Source organism: Saccostrea cucullata, unplaced genomic scaffold, assembly GCF_032062105.1.
Source record: "Saccostrea cucullata isolate Sc308-1 unplaced genomic scaffold, CSIRO_AGI_Scuc_v1 ctg1373, whole genome shotgun sequence".
Classification (NCBI taxonomy): Eukaryota; Metazoa; Mollusca; class Bivalvia; order Ostreida; family Ostreidae; genus Saccostrea; species Saccostrea cuccullata.
The window spans coordinates 36007-57509 of record NW_026918630.1 but is presented as its reverse complement, the minus strand read 5'-3'; the positions used below and the strand labels follow the sequence as shown (position 1 = coordinate 57509).

General features: G+C 31.7%; 2 protein-coding genes and 1 long non-coding RNA gene across 3 annotated transcripts; 2 read left to right on the top strand and 1 right to left on the bottom strand.

Annotated features, from left to right (window-relative positions):
- Positions 1 to 953: 953 nt before the first annotated feature.
- On the top strand, positions 954 to 4373 carry LOC134268868 (uncharacterized). The gene is made up of 3 exons (XR_009992454.1): positions 954 to 1024; positions 1287 to 1355; positions 4329 to 4373. It is a non-coding gene; the product is annotated as an uncharacterized LOC134268868 (long non-coding RNA).
- Positions 4374 to 4966: 593 nt separating this feature from the next.
- Positions 4967 to 9604, bottom strand: LOC134268918 (metalloproteinase inhibitor 4-like). Its single transcript, XM_062751156.1, has 5 exons — positions 9499 to 9604; positions 6475 to 6557; positions 5682 to 5781; positions 5280 to 5407; positions 4967 to 5149 (listed from the first exon to the last, which is right to left on the bottom strand). Exons 1-5 carry the CDS (start codon positions 9602 to 9604, stop codon positions 4976 to 4978), a joined length of 591 nt encoding a protein of 196 aa, XP_062607140.1. The 3' UTR covers positions 4967 to 4975.
- Positions 9605 to 12785: 3181 nt separating this feature from the next.
- LOC134268908 (ficolin-1-B-like) lies at positions 12786 to 19615 on the top strand. Its single transcript, XM_062751148.1, has 7 exons — positions 12786 to 13118; positions 13674 to 13767; positions 14199 to 14378; positions 15994 to 16106; positions 16303 to 16399; positions 18686 to 18862; positions 19365 to 19615. The coding sequence occupies exons 1-7, from the start codon at positions 12792 to 12794 to the stop codon at positions 19613 to 19615; spliced, it is 1239 nt and encodes a 412-aa protein (XP_062607132.1). The 5' UTR covers positions 12786 to 12791.
- Positions 19616 to 21503: the final 1888 nt, after the last annotated feature.

Here is a 21503-nt window from a genome sequence, read left to right as displayed (position 1 = left end):
CACCCGCCTTTTGCTCCTTGACACGATCAGGAAATAACGAAATAATCCATCAGTAGTCCAATGTGCATATAATGGACTAACTAGTATGAAGAGCATAAGTTAGCATTTGGCTTAATGAAAAATTGTATTTGCTGATTAAGGCTATTTTCATTTACTTTTAAATAATATTTCATTACTTTTTTCCAAGTTAAAAGTACAAAAACGTTGTCTTTTTATGAAACAATAGTTAAAGGTTTAATTTGTTCCTTGGTATGAGAGGGATTTACTAAAAATACTGAATAAAAATTCACTAAAGAAAAACATCTTATCTAGAACCAAATATTAATTCAAGGGTGTTGGATGAATTCAGGAATCTTTAGACCTTGATTATTTTAGTTCACGAAAGTGGGATTTAAAAGCAGACGATGCACAGTAAAACTAATGATGTGTAAAGCCTCATATAAAGACTTATTTCAACGTCCTGAATTCACTTCAAATTGCGAATTTCTAATCATTATATGCCATTGAACTTTAATCTTGTTTGAAATATCTAAAAAAATTGGAGCAATATTTTAACAATGACGAAACCAAAAAATGAAAATTTGGAGGAACCTTATGATCTAATTACTTTGTTCTTTTCGTTAGTGAATCAAATTCGTTTAAAGGAAAATTCACCTCTTATCCGTTTATTCATGTGTGCAAGTGACACATCTGGTGAGCTCTTCTTTTTTACATTACAAAACACGGAACATTTTACAGTAGATACTAACATAGCTTTTTTCACTTTGTGTATATTATTCACTGTTTTACTTTGGATACTTTTTTTAATCGGTTGTAGTGGAGAACTTGAAAATTCATGGATTAAATTGTTGACAAAAGTATTTGGATTACTTTTCGACGTTTTCCTTGCTATCAACGCGTACTTATTGTATAAAAATCATGGTAATCAGGAGATCAATTTAGCCATTTTTATACTAGAAATGGCAGAAATCTTGCTTGATGCCATTGAGACTATTTACTTGATGTACAAAAATGACAGAATAAGGTTAGTTTTTTCCTAAAATTAAATTGAACTGCTAATTGAATAATTATTTTCATAAATAAAATTTAACTGTCCAAAACTCCATCAATCTTTTTTTAAATTTCCACTTTTTTACCATCACGCTAAGAATCATATGCATCATTATTTGTACTTTTTAACGGAAAGTAGGGTTGTAAATGAAGGACATGGAGATATAGGGTTGTAAATATCATACAGTGACTTTAAAATATCTAGTCAAACTAAAATTGATTTTTTTTTATTTTAGACAAGCTTTTTACAACATCATCAAGTTGAAGCCTGGGTCAACTGTTGCTCCAGCGAATTAATAACAGAGGTAGGTGTTGAAAAATCAATAATTATAGAAGAGTTTTAAATGTTTTTATGTCTCTGGCATAACAGAAAAAATGTGAGAAAGAAAATAGTTGAAAAAATTTCTAAAAACTTTTTCAAAATTGCCCTTTCCCACGGGATATAAAATACGTCACATGGAGTAATCGGTAGTCAAAAGAGAAAAATAATGCACATGATTCAATGCTCTGTTTTTCAAATGCTGATCCTCATGCTGGCTGTTTTGCTTACATACTGATGCTGATTCTCGTGACAAAATTAGTTCTCTGCAATGTATGTTAAATATGTCTCTTTGTAACGCACAAGCAATTAATCAGAATTGTCATTATCTGCAGATTTCTAAACTGTTTTCTATATGTGTTAAGTTAACAAAGGCACTTACTATTAGTTATAATGCTAAAGATATTGATTTCCATAAAGATTATACATGTATATATAGAGAGTAAACAGCATTCTATGATATCTTGTACTAATGCCTTTTAAGAAATCTTTCTGGTGAGGAAACTTGTTTAAGTTATGATACTTCAACATGTTCAATGATATATCTTTTTTAAATTATCTATTAATGAATAACATTCAGTGTTGTCTGACATTAGTGTTGGAGGAAGATGGGGAAACAAGGCGGATAGAATGCCTATAGCGTCAGATATAAAGCAATCATATCCAATTGGAGAATGGAGTATTTAAATTAATTTCACTTCTCATTATTAAATTTATGAAATTATGAGAAAAAAACCTTCTCTGAGAGAAAAAAATCTCGTAAAAATTTTTCTATTATTAACGTATTGGATGCTATTCTTGGGAATCGAACCCTAGCAATAAAATCTGACGTATCATACTGATTTGGATGTGGCAGACTTGAATACTGAAGTCACCTCAAAATGTCTCTTGCTTCTAATGTCGCCAGGATCATCATATTCCAGCTGTAAATTTGGCAAAAACGCACGTTTTTTAGATACATTCTTATGAATAATAGATTCTGAGAGATTTCTGAGTAAGTTGATTTGACTCTTGTGTTTGATCATTTTCTCGTCAACCTGAGCATAACACACTTTTGAATTTTCATGACACTTAGAAGTATGAACATTGTGACTATCTTTTTCAAAATGACGCACTATGTAGTGTATTTCTTTCAGAAACTCGAAATAAAAAAAAGATACGAAAACTCATTTATTTTAAATTAAAAACATTCAATGTGCATTTTGTAAAATCTATGGTCGTTATAACGACATTGTTAGCAGATATAGTATTTCATTTGAGCGTATTTTTGGCTGACTTTATTTCCAACTGTTAGGCCTTTGTTTAATATTGAATTTGAATACGCTATGTTCCGTCTGCCTTATCATTTGTCATAGTGCGGTACCTTTTTCCCTTGATCTTAAGTAGCCATATTGGAAGTCAGATAAAAATCTTTTACTGAATTCCAACGTATAATAACTTCTAGGGACGGAGTTAAGGTTTCGTCCAAGGTCAACATGTTCAAAAATTTATTTTTACAATAGCCCCAAAATTATATGAGGTATATAGATAAACCTTTTACAGTTTATCAATTTTTCATTGATTAACAAATAGAAAGTATCACTTGATAAAAAAAAATACTTGGAAAAAATTGTGATTGAGAAAAATTCATCTTAAAAATGCATATATTTTCAAAAAATACTCCTAATTAATTCCGTGCTCTTAGTGAAAATCATTATTGCAGAAACAAAATATGTTTATCAATGAAGGGCAAGTTGGACTTAGATAGTCTCTGGAAAGTTGTTTTCCCTGTTTATTTTGTCCAAATGTTAAGACTTGAAAGTGAAAGTACATCGCAAATGGCGGGTTCTAAAGGGGTTTTGTCTTTATACAAGGCATGCTTTCAATAACAGCCTTTCAAAGACCATTGACGTCCAACTTGCCCTTCAATGATAAACATATATTATTTCTGCAATGATGATTTTCACAAAAAGGACAGAATAAAGCAGGTGCATTTTTTTAAAATATGCACATTTTCTGATACAATTTTTCTCCCAAAAAATCTATTTTAAAATATTTGTTATCAAGTGATACTTTCTGTCTATTAATCAATGATATATTTATAAACTGTAAACGTTTTGACTTTGTACCAGACATAATTTTGGAACTATTGCAAAAATAATTTTTTAGACATGTTGACCTTTGACGAAACTTTAAGCAGTGTTCCATTAAATAACTTCCAACAAAAATCTGAATAGGGCAAACAAAAATATATCATATAAAGGTGTGCATATTGAGACTTTTTTCATTCATTTAAAACATAGGGTACGTGGCTTATTTGCACGGGAAAAATGTTCAAAGACAATGGACTATTTGTGAGCAGAAATCACTGTTGTTTATTTACACTGGAAAAATTAATGAAAATAATTAAATTTCTTACTCTTGGTTTAATAGAATGCTAAAAATATATTAATCTATTATAATTTATGTAATTAAGTATATAACAATTTCTTTAATCTGACATCTAAAGGCAGATCAATCTAACTGCATAAAACTACCCAATAAATACAGCTCTTTAGTGTGCCGTGTTAAGAGCGTCCTTAAAGGTACCACACAAAAATTAATTAAAAATCTTATTTCATTCTAAAGTTATTAAAACTTCAATTTTTTGGCGGGTTTGATTGACACATCCGTGCAAGTACTTTTAAATATAAAGGTTGTCTTTACTTAGCTAGTGAAAGACAATTAATTGACCAATGCTGGAAAGTGGAGAAAAGCTTTCTAACCGTACGCAGAAAATCTTGCGCCGTAAATTGCAAAATATTTGTATTACGACATATGTTGCTTTTTGGTCAAAAACCAAAATGCTGCTGTTCTGTTTTGGTCTAAGACCAAAAATATAAAACCAAATGATCACGCTACAGTTAGGCATCTAGATTTTATATTTTACTGAATGTTTGTTATACAATGCTATTATCATCAACCTTTTTCTATATTGTAGAATGCTGGTGTGTTGAAATAAATATCCAGATTCCTTCACTACTTATTATATATCGGCAAAGTGTATTTGAGAAATCTACTTGTCCAAATTCTAAATTTGGTGTATCTGACGATTTATGTCCGTATAACATTAGCTGTTAATCAAGTGAAAGATATTGATATTTTCGCAAAAGTAGTATCAATAAAATCGTTTGGAATATGCAATGCAATCTTCATATCAGTTTTAAATTAAAATAAATTTTACCTTTTTTATTTTTACTTTGTTAAATACTGAATGCTTTGAAGAGAATATTTATAACAATGCGGTCTATTAATGAAAATGTATATACTATTACAAAAGTTTCCAGCTTTATCATCTAACTTGATGTTCCCTGGGAATTGAATATCTATAATTGATTAATTGTGTAACGTTTTTACAATGTACAAATAATTATCAATTGAGTGTGCTTGAAAAGCTGAAGTTATACAATTTAAGTTTGTTATACAATTTAATTGTTAGTTGATCTTTATTCTATTTAGTGAATAAATTATTTATATGAGAAATAGATATGGCATTTTTTTTTTAATATCATAGTACTGTACGAGATATACAAAAACTGAGTGTTCCTTAATTAAAGAATATTTCTTTACGTTATTTTTTCCTTACATCTAATACCGCCTGCTTTCGAAGCATACATTTAAAATCCAGTTGCACCTATAACCGACTCTCCCACAAGTGTTATTCTCGTACAGACAGCCTGCATTGCTCTCAGATCTGATGACGCATTCAATTTCAAGCACGACTGAGGGACAGTCTAATCCAGGAAATGTACAATCAGTAACCTATTAAACAAACAACATAGATAATTATGTTTTTGTTCAATGAAAAATAAGAAGCAAACATATAAGACTTAGAATTGACTATATCTTGAGAGTTATAATATATATGTGTATATTTAAAAGACTGTCATACTTTGCAGTCACAGTTATTCCTGTAAATCCCTAGATATAACGCTGCCCTGTGGAACGGTGAGAGATATTGCACTTGTGGAGAAAAATTGCATGAGGTTGTAAACCACGAACCGCTGTTTAGAACATTTCCTAGAAAAAAATTCAACAATGCAGAAATTAATGCAGTTGAAGAGCCAATACATGACTTTTGTAGCGAATTTTCAATAAAAAAGATCAAGAATTTTTCATGACATTAAATCCAAAATATTGATTTCAACATCTTATTGATAATTTAACGTTTAAATCCTGTATTTACGTATTTCCATTTATAGAATTTTTTTTTCAAATTGCGAAATAAAAATATTTATTCATGTGTATCCTTGATGTTCCAGATATGACAATATTCCCTGCTAAAATGACAAACCTGTGAAAATGTAGTCTTGATTCAGTTCAAAAAATGTCCCACAACTTGCATCCGATCCTCTTGTATGAATACATTGTGTTCTAGGAACAGGTTGAGAATTCTGAAAATGGAATTTATTATTTATTATTGCAATCGTATTTTAAAAACTGTTTTAAAGGCGGATTACTTCATACCATTTTTAGACTTTTCTGAAGTGTAAACAAAATTCAAAATAGAGTTTTCCTTTTAAACCTTCCTTATCTTATTTTGTACTAAACATTATATGTCCGGTCGGAATAAGATGCTCACTCCCCAAAATCCCATCTCCGGTGCTTTGGAGGTCCTTGTTAGCCCTGCTCTAATTCTGTACAGTTTATAAGACTTTTGAGCTTGGATACTATTCGTAATCTCTATATATTTTTAATTATACCATTTGTTCGCACCAAGTTACATGTAATCTGAATGCTTGTAATCTAGTTATTGGTATAAGTATTCTATTTTATTCTATTATTAATGCATTTTGAATTATAAAAATAATGTTCCCCAATCATTTCATCCAGAAAGTGAATCATCCGACGTATTACCGTCGTGATTGTTGATCCGTTGTACTCTCAAATTTATTCTAAACTTTTTCTGCAAAAACGAAAATTAACAATTCCTCCAAATAATCATCTTGTTAATAGTAAGGTATATAATGTATTTATTTACGAATTTATAATAAATTCTATATAATATATAAATTTATTAAAAAGTTTCTATTCTTTGGCTAAAACAATTTATTATGGAAAACGCTAAGTTGATATTGTCATTGTACCTTCAAGTCCCTTGATATTCTTACTGTATTGATCACCTCCATCTGGCTCCTATAATCTATTTCTAGAACTGCAGCCTGCACAACTAAAAAAAACATTATCAAAATACTTGAATAAAAGAATTACTGTCCTCAAATTCCATTTCATTACTCATGTTACTTGCAAAGAAATTTCATAACTTGTAAAGATGCTTTCAGATGCACCTGTTTAACTTTGAAAAAATTCCTACTAGATGCAAGAAAGATGAAGATTTAAAAGTTAACAAGAACTAAAAAACTGACCAGTCTGCAAGGGCCCCGCCATGGGGTAGAATTAAAAGGGTGCAGCTTACGGAATGATTAAAGAGGAACAGGACCTTTCGCTGAAAAAATTCCTGTCAGTGAATTTTTTTCGTATTTTTTATATTACTTATTTAATATGTTCTTAACATTTTAAAACGGTCCTGGTATGGGATTTCTTGACTTATTTAAAAGATATCGCCCCACAAAAATCGCCCTGTTTAGAGTTTGTATGGATTTTAGATACTTCATGTTTACGGGCCCATAACGGATTCCACAATGCGAATTTTTACGCAAAACGATAAATATTATAGATAACACTATATTATTAAATATTTCAGAATATTCATAGTGTTTAAATTATCTGAAAGCAATTGTTTTAATTTTATATAGTATTTGGGTGGGATAATTTCTGCATTTTTCAAGGCAGCTTCAACGACAAAAACCTCATTTGGAAAAAAAATCTGTCAATGAATATTTTTAAATTTACGATTGAATGTCAGTCCTTCGTCGTAATTATTTACTGCATAAATATCACAGGGTGAAGCTTACCTCAATATCGCACAAGACATCGTTTAATAAGACGTAAACATGATAAAAACGCATCACGTTCGTATTTTCCGAGTGCGGGAAATCAATTGTGACGTCACACAAAAACACAGACATTCAAAATTATCTAAATAGAGAGAATCATTGCTACTAAAAACAAAAAATATTATTTTTAGAAAATCTGCTTCAGATATTTGTCGCGATACATTGACTGTGACCTGTTTATTGGGAAATAAAACTGATTATGACGGGTGTGTGTTCTTGATCTCGCTGCACTGAGAATTCAAACACTACGTCTATGACGTCACTGACGTCAGACTGCAGGGTAATGAGAAACAAATGTGTGGATTGGGCAACTTCACAATATCTAAATGATGGCAAGATCTTTAAACATTTTATTAATAATACTTTCTAAAATTAAATGTTTAAAAAACAATTTTAGAATTTAGAATAAAATCACACAAGAACTGTTGATTTTAACAACGTTTAACATGTAAATCATCACCGATTATGACGTAGTATGTCTTTTTAGTCATGTGACATGTGTCCTGTCTCCCCTTAACATTGAATGTATATTTAAACAATTATGAAGCTTGTGTTATATAGAATGCCAGCCTTCAATGAATGCAAATATCATGAAGGCTTGACCTTAACTTCAAACAAACAGCAGTCACAGACAAAGGTTTTCATTAATCTTAAAGATTTGAAAAGCCTACTTAATTTTCTGCAGCAGGCTAGATAATTAATCCCAAAGGATTGATTGTACCTCTCTCATCATTTTCTTCTAAATTAAGTTACAATAAGAACTTTTTCAGTATTAATGATAGAATGGGTTTTTTTATACAACTACCTTAAAAATTAATTAACATAAAGTGAAAAAAAGTAAATCAAAAAATCTTCTTTCATATATTTCTTGTTTTTAGAATTCAATGAAATCATAAGTATTAAACAAAAATAAATTATAAAAATTTATATTTAAATCCACATTTCAGAGTGTTCATAGCATTACAAATTGACTTAACTTCAAAACAAACTTCATTTGCAGACAGAGGTGGTAATTCATCTCAATGTGACAGATAAAGATAATGCTCTGGGTTTTCTTCAGGAGGAAAGCTAATTAATCCCAAGGGACTCATAGCCAGCATTCAGTTTACAATGGGAACATCTTCAGCAGTTATCTCTCTTTGACAATGCATTCTTATATATATAAAGTTAAGAAATCTACCCCACCACCCCAGCTCCAAACCAGGGGACATAGAGAACCAAACTTAGCATCAAAATATGTATTTCTGCCTACTGAACTACCATACCAAATTTGTACTTGATGGGACAACCATAAAAAAAGTTGCCCATTCATTCTTATGCATTAAGTTAAGGAATCTACCAAACCACCCCAGCTCCAAACCAGAAGACATAGAGAACCAAACTTAGCATCAAAATATGTATTTCTGCCTACTGAACTACCATACCAAATTTGTAACTTGATTGGACAACCATAAAAAAAAGTTATGTGAAAATAACAGAAAATTTGTGGAAGGTAGAGTATTGACAGACAGACAGACAGACGGACAGACAGAGTGATTACTATAGGGCACCTGCAAATCCTTGCGGGGCCCTAATAATTGAATCCAATTTCTAAAGCAGAAGTTAACGCTTCAAAAGCCCTGTATCCATTCTTAATTTCTGAATGACATGAGAAATGTTGATAAACAGAAGTAAAGTTTAAAATTTAGTTGGTTGAAAAGGAAATATATTTTCATGTATAAATTACGTTCATAAGCCCCCTCGATTTTTTAAATCAATTGCAATGGGTGGAATAAAGCCATTTTATAGTTAAGAATTATTAAATAACTCACATGACAAATCACTATAATGGAACCGTAACACCAATGTGGCCAAAACTTAATATTGTAAGCATATAAGTATTTCATGTTCAATTCTAATTAAAAGGAAGACTATTGCTTTAAGAGAACATCTGTGATTGAAGGAAAAAATTAAAATTAGAATTTTTTCCTAAGTTAAAAAAAAAGCTAAATGTCAAATAATGCAACCCCTTTTGATTAGAAAAAAGTAAATGGCATTTAATTACATGCAAGGATATTTTGAAAAACATTTTCGTGTATGTTGACTTCCACTAACTAATAATAGTAATGCCTTTAATACTTAAAACACACAAAAACAACCTCAACTATAACTTACCGATACCAGCGGTACAGAAATGCTCCTGTGGGTGACGAGTGCATGATTCAGAAAAGGTTATATAAAAAGAGAAGAAGGTTATAAAAAAGATAACAGCGTTTCCCATCCTGGTCTTACAGTTATTGGCAATTTAAGACAAAATGTATCCTTAAATGTTCACACATTTATATTAATTAAGGTGGATATTTCATACACTGAACATGTTGTTAACACTATGCTTAATGCAAAGTCTGTGCAACGAATGGGGGATTTGCATCGAAAAAAAAACTTCTAGAGTCCTGAGTTTGTGATTATATGAGGAATTGTTATCAAGGCGTTGAACATATATATGTGAATGAATATGCGAAATTTTATGTAATGATATCACTAAAGTATTATCTTTGTCTACTTATCCGTATTCATATTAAAATTAAAAGAAAATCAAGTTTAGATTCTTTTCTTTTGACAAGCAGCAACCTTTAAGGCACCTCTTATTCGAAGAAAAGAAGTCAAGTAAGTAACTCTTTGATGTCAATGACAAATTGCCTAGTTTAAATCATGTCAACATTTTTACTGCAGGTTAACACATTTTGTATATGCGGTTCAAATACATTTTACTTTTCTGTTATTTGGAAATTAACTAACCTTTACACAAAGCTTTTGATGCAATTATCAGTAAGTTAATTAACTTGAGAGTGTGAATTAAATAAAATCTTAAAAGAGAAGAAAAAATTATAAATGTTTTAAAATTCTCTAACGATATAAAATGAAAGATATGGAGTTGACGAATAATGTTTAAGATAAAAGAAATCTGAAAACAATATAAAATAGGAGCAGAACAAACCTCAAAAACATCAGAGATTGGATCAGGTGCAAGGGAGGAGTAAGCATCCCTGCCTACCGGTTACACCCGCCAAGTGCCCTTTCTTATGATCGGGAAATACCGGGAAAAGGAAAATACTTCCTATATGGTGATAAGGCGAAAAACCTTTAACCTTGCCCATTACCTTGCAGTGGGTTGGGTTATGGCTTTCACCTTTTCACAGGTGTTCATGTACAGTGTGTGTATTCCTTCTCCGGATTCCGCCAAATCTGACCTCTTGACCTTGGAGTTTGACCAACTTTTGCAAAGAATTACCAAACTTTAACTTGGACCATGAAACTGTTGAACAGTTAGTGCTAGCGCTTTCATACTTCAGCTGTGTATTTATTGTGATAACACCTTTCAAAGGGTATAAATGTTTAAACTTTTGACCTTGACAATATATTTTAAACAGTCAGTGCTAGGGCTTTCATATTTCACATGTACAGGTTTATTCCTTATGACAAGACCTTTCCTTTGGATACCAACAATTTTGTCCTTGGAGTTTGATCAACATTTTAGAAATTTCAACCCTCGCCATAATCTACCATACAGGGAAATAGTGTTTTACAAAGACATCTTGTCTGTTATATGCAGTTTGTTTGAACTAACGATAGATTTATAATGTACCATTCAAATTGCATCAATGAAAAGTAATTCAGGTGCTTCAGATCAGATATCGAGGGCCTTTACATAAAGAAAAATTAACGACAGTGCAGTGCAATTTACTTCTAGTGACACTGTAAGCAATTATCAACCGGATAAACATGCGTTGACATATCCTTAATACCTGCGTAAATCCCATTAAATAATTATCGAAAAAATTTTCAAAGAGGACCTTTTATTATTTACATTCGTAATGCAAACAGTATATCATTGCGATTTGTGGCATGTTTTGAAAAGGATTTGTAGTTGAGTAGAGACTTCAGAGAGGAGAAAGGGAACTTGAAAATACGTATAATATTGTTCTTTATTTTTAAAAGTATGCTTTGTTAAGCCTACACAATAAAACATAAAAATTATGCATTTTTTGAATGAATATGATAATAGTACAATGTTTGAACAAAACTACTTTGTATAATTGTAAGTGCACAAATTAAAAAATTCCAGGTATTTAAATCCATTTCATTTTTAATGCAAAATAAATCCCATTATAAAATTTTCATGTACATGTCATATGCAAGAGAAATTATATGTAAGCCTTTTGGCGAGCAAAGTCACGGATTTTGATAAAAATTTTACTCAAGATAAGAGCATGATACCAGAAACAAACCAATCAAATTTCGATGCTATCTTTGTAAAATGGCAACATACAAAAAATTCCAAAATTAAGATTGTTCGTTATTTAGTCTGTAAAAGAATTTGTGGGAAAATGACCCTTTACGTAAAAATAGATAGAAAATGTTTATTAATTCTGTAAGTGGGCGGTACCAATTATTAAATCAAGCATGTAATTTGAATGCTCTAAAACGTTAAAATAGCTACATAACAGTTACTATGGAAAAGAGGGTAGTGGCATATGGTGAATTAAAGTTATTTCATGCTCGTGTTTATATAAATTTCCGTCTTTAAAAAATTACCTTGTCATTTAGAATTGGATTAATTGTATACATTAATTAATATGGTTTTATAGTTATCAGAAAGAATGAAAAACCTTCAAATTTTCTAATTTCGTACCCATAAAAAAGTAAATGACCAATACGGTAAGGTAAACATAGCTTCTTACATATAGTGAGAGATTGTTTTGATAGCTGGGACAGTCATGATCAGTGACAGTGATTGTATGACATCCGAAAAAAAGACGTAATGTGAAATATATATTTCTGCAAAATTGCTAATGAGATCAGAATTGGCCTTGTGTTCAGTGTTTATGTCTTTGACGTATATTTCTTCGGAATACTGAAGACTTGAAAAATCTATTTATTCAATTATCTATTATCTATTATAGTTATTTTTTGAAACACTAGGAGATTTTATTTTTTAAAAATACGACATTGTATTTTGATTTTAGATACCTGTTAAAAATAAAAAAAGATGTTTTTCCTCAGCTGGATTTTTAGAAGTAGAAAATAATTCAAATGGGTTAAGTAGATTTGTCTTAAAAGGCAATATTTGAGACGACCTGAAATAACCAGGGATTGAAAAAATTAAGGTAAACTAAATAGGATCAGCATGAAGTCTTATTTTCTTGCAGCTGAAATTTAAACTACTATTATTTAAAACATCACCTTAAAGATATTTAAAATTTTAAGGTTTTTATAAATATGATATATGTATTTTTCCCCACCCAATGTACACAGGTTATCATTGCACAATAGATCTATCTGTGCATATCATTGGCTTGAAAAAAAAGTTCCAATGGATTATTGCAGGAGTTACATATAAATATCCTTCGAAGTATTGTCTTTGCATAGTGGGCATGTGATTTTTATGTCCCCTGCATAATCGGAAAATGATAATTGCAGTTTTTTTTCTAAGAGTAATTCTTGTAGTCCAATTGTTATTTTACAAATTTTCCATTTCAAATCTTATCGGAGGTTTTTATGACATACAGTGGAAAAAAGACCAAAATGCATGCACGTTTCATTACAACAGTGGTATAAACTTTATTGACTGTATTGAAGAATGTCTTCGAAGAAAAAGATGTGTGTCGGTCAATTACTCGAGAAGCAAACTTTTCTGTGAAATAAATGAACTAGCATCGTATTTGTCTTGCCCTCTCGTCCAAAGTGTAGAGGCCGATGATTTCATCTTCAGTGAAAAAAGCTCCTGGGATTCAGTGAGTATTAAATTAAAAACAAAAATAAAGAATTTTATCAAAATCCCAATTTCTTTTATAAAAATTTCTCTTAAGCTTGTAAATGTTATGAATGTGGAATGTGATTACAATCAATATGATTTGTTTTAACACGAAATAGAAGATTCAAAATATACATTTTTGAAGCTAAAACATTACAATATCATTATACTCCATTCCAATTTATGGAAAGAATACTTTTTTTTATTCATAAATTTTGACAAAGGTAATTTTATTAATTGTATCTAATTTTTGTTCCTAATTGTTTGAAGATTATTTTTCTATTCATACAGATTCCAAATCAACGATATTAAAGTATTATGGTTATTTTTTTTTTCTTACATTAGTTATCCCGAGAATATAATATTTATACTGAACAAAAGCTAGCACTCTTAAAACCATTTTATTCCAATAATCTTGACAGTTTATTTGTGTTGTCATGTTACAGTTTTATAAAGAGACATAGCATCACTATGTGTTACACATGTTTTACTTTACTGTTTGAAATTTAACCTACTCATATAATCTTTTATGCAGAGAATTGTTGGAGATTGTTCGTCAAATCCTTGCAACTTTAATGAAATATGTGTTTCTGTCAACGGGATTAAGGGATTTACTTGCGGAATGTCAGGTAAAAAAAATCCCCACATTTTTCAGCTAAATCAAAACATGAATGATATAATGTAATGCAATTTTTGTTTATTTTGTCTTTGATATATTTGAAATCCATTTGTTATTAATAACTTGTTATAATTTATATTTTGTATATACCGGTATTGTAATTTTCAGTTGCTAATTGGTTTTTAGTTAAACACTTCTCACTGTCTATCTGTCTGTCTGTCTGTCTGTCTGTCTGTCTGTCTGTCTGTCTGTCTCTCTCTGAACGTTAAACAACCTAATTTTTTGGTCTGTTGCATCACTTTACAATCCATATTAATGTTCAGGAGTGATCCATCAAACAAAAGGAAAGGGAATCTAGATATAAAATTCTAAACGTATATTTTCACACACAGAGATGCAAATTTATTTTGTAGCAATTTTAAAAAAAAAATTTCTTTTCAGATTGTGGGTTACCTCCTTCGTTCTTCAATGCCGATCTTAAATCTAAGAATGAGCAGGTGGGCTCCAAAATCACCTACAACTACAACTACAAAGGTGATCAAAATCCATTTGGGGTAAATAATGACGAAGTGCATTTCCAAATGCTGTGTCAGGATGGAAATTGGGAGTTTATTTCAAATGGTACGTAATTCTCTATTATGCTAATGGTTATTTGAAACAGATAAAATAGAATTTTTGTAAAAGATAACAACAGTGATCAATTGCGTAAGTCCAGTAATCAAATTGAATCAAGAGCAATGAAAAACACGGTTCCCTGGAACAAACAGAGGTTTTATCAAGGAAGAGTGTGCACTTGTGTTGAGTGCTTAAACCAGCCGTGGGCCTCATGTTATGATAGAATGTACGAGGTACTACGTAGAAAAAATTATTATCAAAACAATGATAATAAATTATCGGTAATGAGCAGGTCAAACTAATGCGACCAAAAGATAAATTGTATGTACAAACAAGTTGACTAAAAATGTATTTTTGAAAATCGTAAAGCATATTGTAATAAATTCTCTGAATTACATCTGATATGTACCCTGTACCTTTTTATGTTATTCTAATGCTTCTTTTAAGGAAATAAAAAAATATGAACACTGAAAAAACCTAGATAATTTTACTAGTGTGCCACGTAAAGCGTTTGTCCTGAATAGTAATCTTTCAGTTTATACTGGCTAAAATGATGAGTTGTGGAGCGGGGGTCGTATAGATACTTAGATACCTAGTGAAAGTTACTTAGATCAATTCTACATTTACTAATCTTATCTAAAGGATATACCCAATATCTAGTAAAACTACTTTTGAGGTATTGGTTGTATGGACTGTAAATTTACTAGTCATCTTAGTGACTTTAACTAGGTACTTTTTTTTTTTAACAAGAGACTGGACTTGAAGTAAACATGACTATCATACATCTGCAAGGTCAGATTTAACGTTTCTTGATTAAATCAATACAGTGGTTAACAAGGGATGCTTAATTCTTTCTGGCACTCGATTCCACCTGAAGAATTTCCAGGGGACTGTGTTTTATACCCCTTTCTCAGATTTTTTTCTTGTATTCATCGGCTTTTTTTTTTTAGAGAGATCACTGTCCGTTAGTTTTACATTTTTCATACGGAATGAGCGCATAGTTAATATCAAATGCAGATATTTAAGCAGACTGCTGATCTTTCAACCTTGTGTTTTTATCTGTTCTAGGTCGGTTCATCTATTTTCAATACACAAGAGTAAAATATGATAATTCAATGTCAAGGAAGGTTTTTTTTTCTTTTAAAAATCGATTTGGCAAAATAATTCTGAATGAATTTCATGGAGGTTGAGTTCTAAAATTGTGTTAACGTGAACAATAAAAAAATCGAAGGTTTTAACGTGATCCCTTACTTTTTAATAGGAAAGGTGCCGTAAAAGAGAACGGAACTCATAAAACTTATATAGAAAGCTGTGTAATTCAAAATATCTTCCCTTTTCTCTTTTCTTTCCTCTTTTCTTTTTAGATCATCTTCGTTAGGCAAGTGTCCGATTCGTTTCCCTCATCTCCCCCTGGACGAATCGGAAACTTGGCTAGCGAGGATATTTAAAGATAAGCTTTATCACTCTGACGAACTAGTTTGTAGAAAAATAGATCAATTTCTTTTACATTCAAATACTTACCTTTTTGAAACATTTAATTTCCATTTGTCGATAACAAAATTGCAGTTGTTGTCTTGCTTACAACAATGTTGAAAATAATGACGTCTGTGATGATTTGCAGCCAGCTCCTCTCCGTGTCAATACCCTGGACTTTTTACCTCGGTGATAGAAATGACACTCGGGATAACATCGTTCCTTGTACCAAGAGTTTTCAAACATGGGGAGGAATGGTTGGTATGTTAATTAAAATCATCTTATTTGATGAGGATGTTGATTTTCAATATCGTCCATTATTGCAGAATTTTCAACTTGAGCTATAAAATTAAAGTCAATCTAACAAATTTGTAAATAAAAGAATAACTAAGATTCATTGAATATTGAAACCTTTTAGAAAGAAAAAAGACAAAAGAAATTGTATTTTTCTCAACAGGTTATTCAAAGAAGATGCAATGGACAAGTGCCTTTTAATCGGTCTTGGCAGGAATATAAATATGGATTCGGGCACTTGGAGACTGAGTTTTGGATAGGTACATGTATATAGGGATATAAATCATTTAAATTTTAAAAGTGAATGAACGTTTATTTATATCCATTAGTTTTTGGCTCACCTGAGCCGAAGGCTCAAGTGAGCTTTTCTGATCAAAATTTGTCCGTCGTCTGTCGTTGTCGTTGGCGTTGTTGTCGTTGTCGTTGTCGTTGTCGTAAACTTTTCACATTTTCATCTTCTTCTCAAGAACCACTGGGCCAATTTCAACCAAACTTGGCACAAAGTATCCTTGGGTGAAGGGGATTCAAGATTGTACAAATGAAGGGCCACGCCCTCTTCCAAGGGGAGATAATTATGATTTAGTGAAAAATTAATAGCATTTTTAAAAAATCTTCTTCTCAAGAACCACTGGGCCAGGAAAGATGAAACTCATATGGAATCATCCTCAGGTAGTGTGGATTCAAGTTTGTTCAAATCATGACCCCCCGGGACTAGGGTGGGGCCAAAATGGCCGACCAAAGTTTTACATAGGAATATATAGGAAAAATCTTTAAAAATCTTCTTCTTAAGAACCACTGGGCCAGGAAAGATGAAACTCATGTGGAATCATCCTCAGGTAGTGTAGTTTCAAGTTTGTTCAAATCATGACCCCCGGGGCTAGGGCGGGGCCAAAATGGCCGACCAAAGTTTTACATAGGAATATATAGGAAAAATCTTTAAAAATCTTCTTCTTAAGAACTTTTGGGCCAGGAAAGATGAAACTCATGTGGAATCATCCTCAGGTAGTGTGGATTCAAGTTTGTTCAAATCATGACCCCCGGGGCTAGGGCGGGGCCAAAATGGCCGACCAAAGTTTTACATAGGAATATACAGGAAAAATCTTTTTAAAATATTCTTCTTAAGAATCATTGAGAAAGGAAATATGAAACTTAGATGAAATTATCCTCAGGTAGTGTAGATTCAAGTTTGTTCAAATCATGACCCCCGGGGCTAGGGTGGGGCCAAAATGGCTGACCAAAGTTTTACATAGGAATATATAGGAAAAACTTTAAAAATCTTCTTCTCAAGAACTTTTGGGCCAGGAAAGACGAAACTTATGTGGAATCATCCTCAGTTAGTGAAGATTCAAGCTTGTTCAAATCATGACCTCTAGGGCTAGTTTTGGGCCCAAAATGGCTGACCAAAGTTGTACATAAGGATATATAGGAAAACCTTTTAAAAACTTCTTTTCATGTACTTCAAAGCCATAATTAGTGATATTTTTCTATTTATATGGAATCATCCTCAAATAGTGTAGATCGTACATTGTTCAAATCATGACACCCAGGAGGGTTAAAATTCAAGCCCCCCCCTTTCAGTTTTGATCTGATATGTGCTTTTTCCTCTTAGATGTGTTCAGGTGAGCGATGTGGCCCTTGGGCCTCTTGTTTTATATACATACCTATACGTTTGGAAAATCGTTGTGGATAGAAATGCTGATCTGTTGAAACAATGACTTAAAAAGAGGCTAAATCTTTTCTTCTTTCTCTGTAATCTGATAATCTCTTTCAGTAATTATAAACAAACAATTTTTACATCTTAAAGGGAAATATGGCGAGTTAACATATAAAATGTAATCATAATTTAATTCAAAATTAAAACAATGTTTAATTTCCCTTCAATTACCATTTGACTAGTTTGAGATAATCTTTAAACATAAAAACTAAAACGCATGCTTTAAACAAGCGCTAAATATACCTGTTGTTAAATTCTTATTACTTATACCTTAAAACAAATTGTGCAAATAAATTGTTCTTGTTGTGAAGGAAGAAACACGAAATCATCAAGCATGTATAAAATCATAGCGATTATGCATGTAGAATTTTTAGCACCATTTTAAATCATTATCTGTTAAACTTTTTAAAAAAAGGTTAGGGAAGAATGGATTTTTTTTTCAAAATTAAAAACAGTCAAAATTCTTTCTTGAGGCAAAAATGGATCTATTCTTCCAAATAATCAAATAGATCAACTAATGGCAAAAATGGTAGAAGGTAGATGTACGAAAAGGATGGAGAGCGCATGCGTGTATATGTTTAGAGCATTGTCCTTTTTGGTCTGTCTGTAATTTCTTAAATCATTGTAAATATTGAAAAGAAATACATGTATACATATATAGATAATGAACAGTATTCAAGCTTTAAAGTCCATTAACCAATAGAAATAGGAGAAGAGAAAACACGAACCTCCAAAACATCAAACGTGGTTTAATTCACGTGCCATGGTGGAGCGAGCATCCCCTACCGAAGAATACAATGCTATAATTTTATTCATATTGTTTATTTTGTAGGAAATGAAATTATTCACCAGCTCTCCATTAATGGATACGAAACGCTTGGAGTGGAAGTCTATGCTGATCATCTTTTAAATGCTGGTTACTATCGATATTTCTCTGAGTATGAGTTCAAAGTAGATTCAGAAGTGAGAAACTATCGAGCACAGTTTAACTTCCTAACAGGAAATCTTTGTAAGTAAATTCTAGAAGTAAACCTCGCACAAGCATGTAAGCGGTGCACCAGAAATTTTGGCGAAACTGCTACATGACGACAATTTTCTAAATACTTGTGGGATACTAGTATTGTATTGCAGATTTTTTCTTTAAAATCTACAAAAACAGGTGGCAGAAAATCACAGGCCACTGGGAATCCATTTTTGTTTGTTTTTATCTGAAAATGAAAAAAAAATCGAATCATAATTATTTAGAAAATAGGATTTTCTTATAAGGACACATTGTCGTAAGTTGTCTTAATAAGTGTATTGACATGTATCGTATATGCAAGTTGATTAGGGGGAAAATAAAACAGAACCGAAAATTTCTCTGCAAAGGTAATCGTTTACTCATTTAATGGTTGGGATTCTGTCGCAATCGTAGGTTGACAGATTAGGGCGAAAGGGACGAAAATAAAACGGGGTCAAACATTTTCCCCTGTAAAAAGTAATTGTTGACTTTTTAAAATTTATTCTTGTAGCCGATTCTCTAACATACTTCAACGGAATGAATTTTTCCACGTGGGACAAAGACAACGACAACCACACTACCGCAAACTGTGCCGCAAATCACCACGGCGGGTGGTGGTTCGGATCGTGCCACCCGGCAAATCTTAACGGATTGTATGGTGTCCACCAAACAGTTGGTCTCTCCTGGTGGGTGGATAGAGGCATCTGGATTTATCCTACCCACACCATGCTTATGATGAAGAAAAACTCACATAACATTTAATTCCTCAAATCTTTGGACACGGTTAATCATTTTTAATTATTCATAACTATTTTTCTCAAAATTTCGTTGAACATGTATAATAGCTTGTATAGTAAAGGGGAACCAGTATGAAAAAGTTTAACTGGAGTCTTATGTTAGATGTTGCTTCATATATATTGCAATGGTTTTACTTGTTTACATTCAATGAATAGAAACTGATTAGTGATTATTTTACCACCGGTTGAAAAGTGGGATGGTATATAGCGATCTAGATGTCCGTCCGTCCGTCCGTCCGTCCGTCTGTACATTCCTATGTTCCGCTTTGGGGTACCCATCTTTAATCCGCAACTCCTCTTATACCCTTGAATGAAAATTTTAATGAAACGTTCACAGATTCTTTGATACATAGTGTCATTGTGCTTCTCCTATTTTACCTTTGATCCGACACATATTCAGGGTTTCACATAGCAAAACATGGACACTGCCATTCTCTCTATAATAGGGAAAGGTGCCTAACTCTTATCTCTAATAAAATAATGAATAAATATAATGATACTCTTTAACAGATCCTTTATTTTTTTTTTATTTATTTTCTGATCATTAAATTGAGTAAATTCAGACCTGGATCGCTGCTGATCGGTCTACATTGGTGTTTCAGACAAAAATGATAAGTCCACAAACAACATTGTTGTTATGTTTGGTAAATATATAATGCATAGAATTATTAGTACATGTAGTAATGTTTTAAAAAGTATATAGGTATGTTAAGGACAGACGAGACATTCCTTAATAATATATAAAATTTTCCAAGAGTGTGTCATTGAAGTATTACTACTTAAACATGTTTACTCACAAAAAATTGAGGTACCTTACCAGGCATTTCTGCAAGATACCAGGGGTAGTTTTTCTTATATAATCCTTTGGGGACGAAAAATAATTTTCCAATTTCAAATGTTTAAGTGTTTGGATTTTTTAAAAACGTTTAAAAACTGGTGTAGAAATAAGAATGTTATCAAAATTTTGAATATTTTTCATACATTACGAAGGTATACAAAACAGATTTTGAGGAACGTCTCGTCTGACCTCAATATGTATATTATGTTAATTTTTTTTCTTTAACGTTGAAAAATTGAAGGAAAAATTAAAATGTTCAGGTGTAGTGTATTTTTAATCTGACTCGATGAAAGAAATTTGCAACAACATTTTTGTCGATGGCTTAGTCAACCTGTTGGAATTCCGATGTGCTCTAATAGTGATTCTTTAATGACCGAGCTAGCTGTGTATATTTTAATATGAAGCAAATCTATAATTTGTATTAAAGAGGAAAACAAATATCGTGACTTCTCTTTTGATATTTTTAATAAAAGCTGAACACGATTCGTAAAAGGAATGTGTGCGCCATTTTTGTTCGGAGAATCGCTATACCTGCAGACCCTTATATAAAGGTTAGGACTTTGTCACTGTTCAATGTAATCAGTCGACAACGGCGTAGACGGAAGTACAGTTGTACAGCACACGGCAGCGACAATAATAACGTAATACTTCGTCTAATGGAGGAAAGTAAGATAGTAAAGATACCAAAGAAACTTAAAATTACTCGTACTTGTACAGGTCAGTGTAGTATACAAAGAATTACAGATACACGTAACTGCAATTAAATGTAAACAAAGGTAATGCAAGATAACCAACACCAACAAGGGTTGCCATTCCACTCTGATACCCGTGACAATAGAGAAGTCAGGTGTGACGAATCTGAGGAGTATACCCTTGTGTTGATGTATCGTAGCAATCGCATCATCCGTCAGAGGTCGGAAAAACAACCTCGAATGTATTAACATCACCGGATGTTAAAAATTTATACATTTCCTGTTTAATTAAATATAGGATAGACGGAGATAGAAGTTCCTTC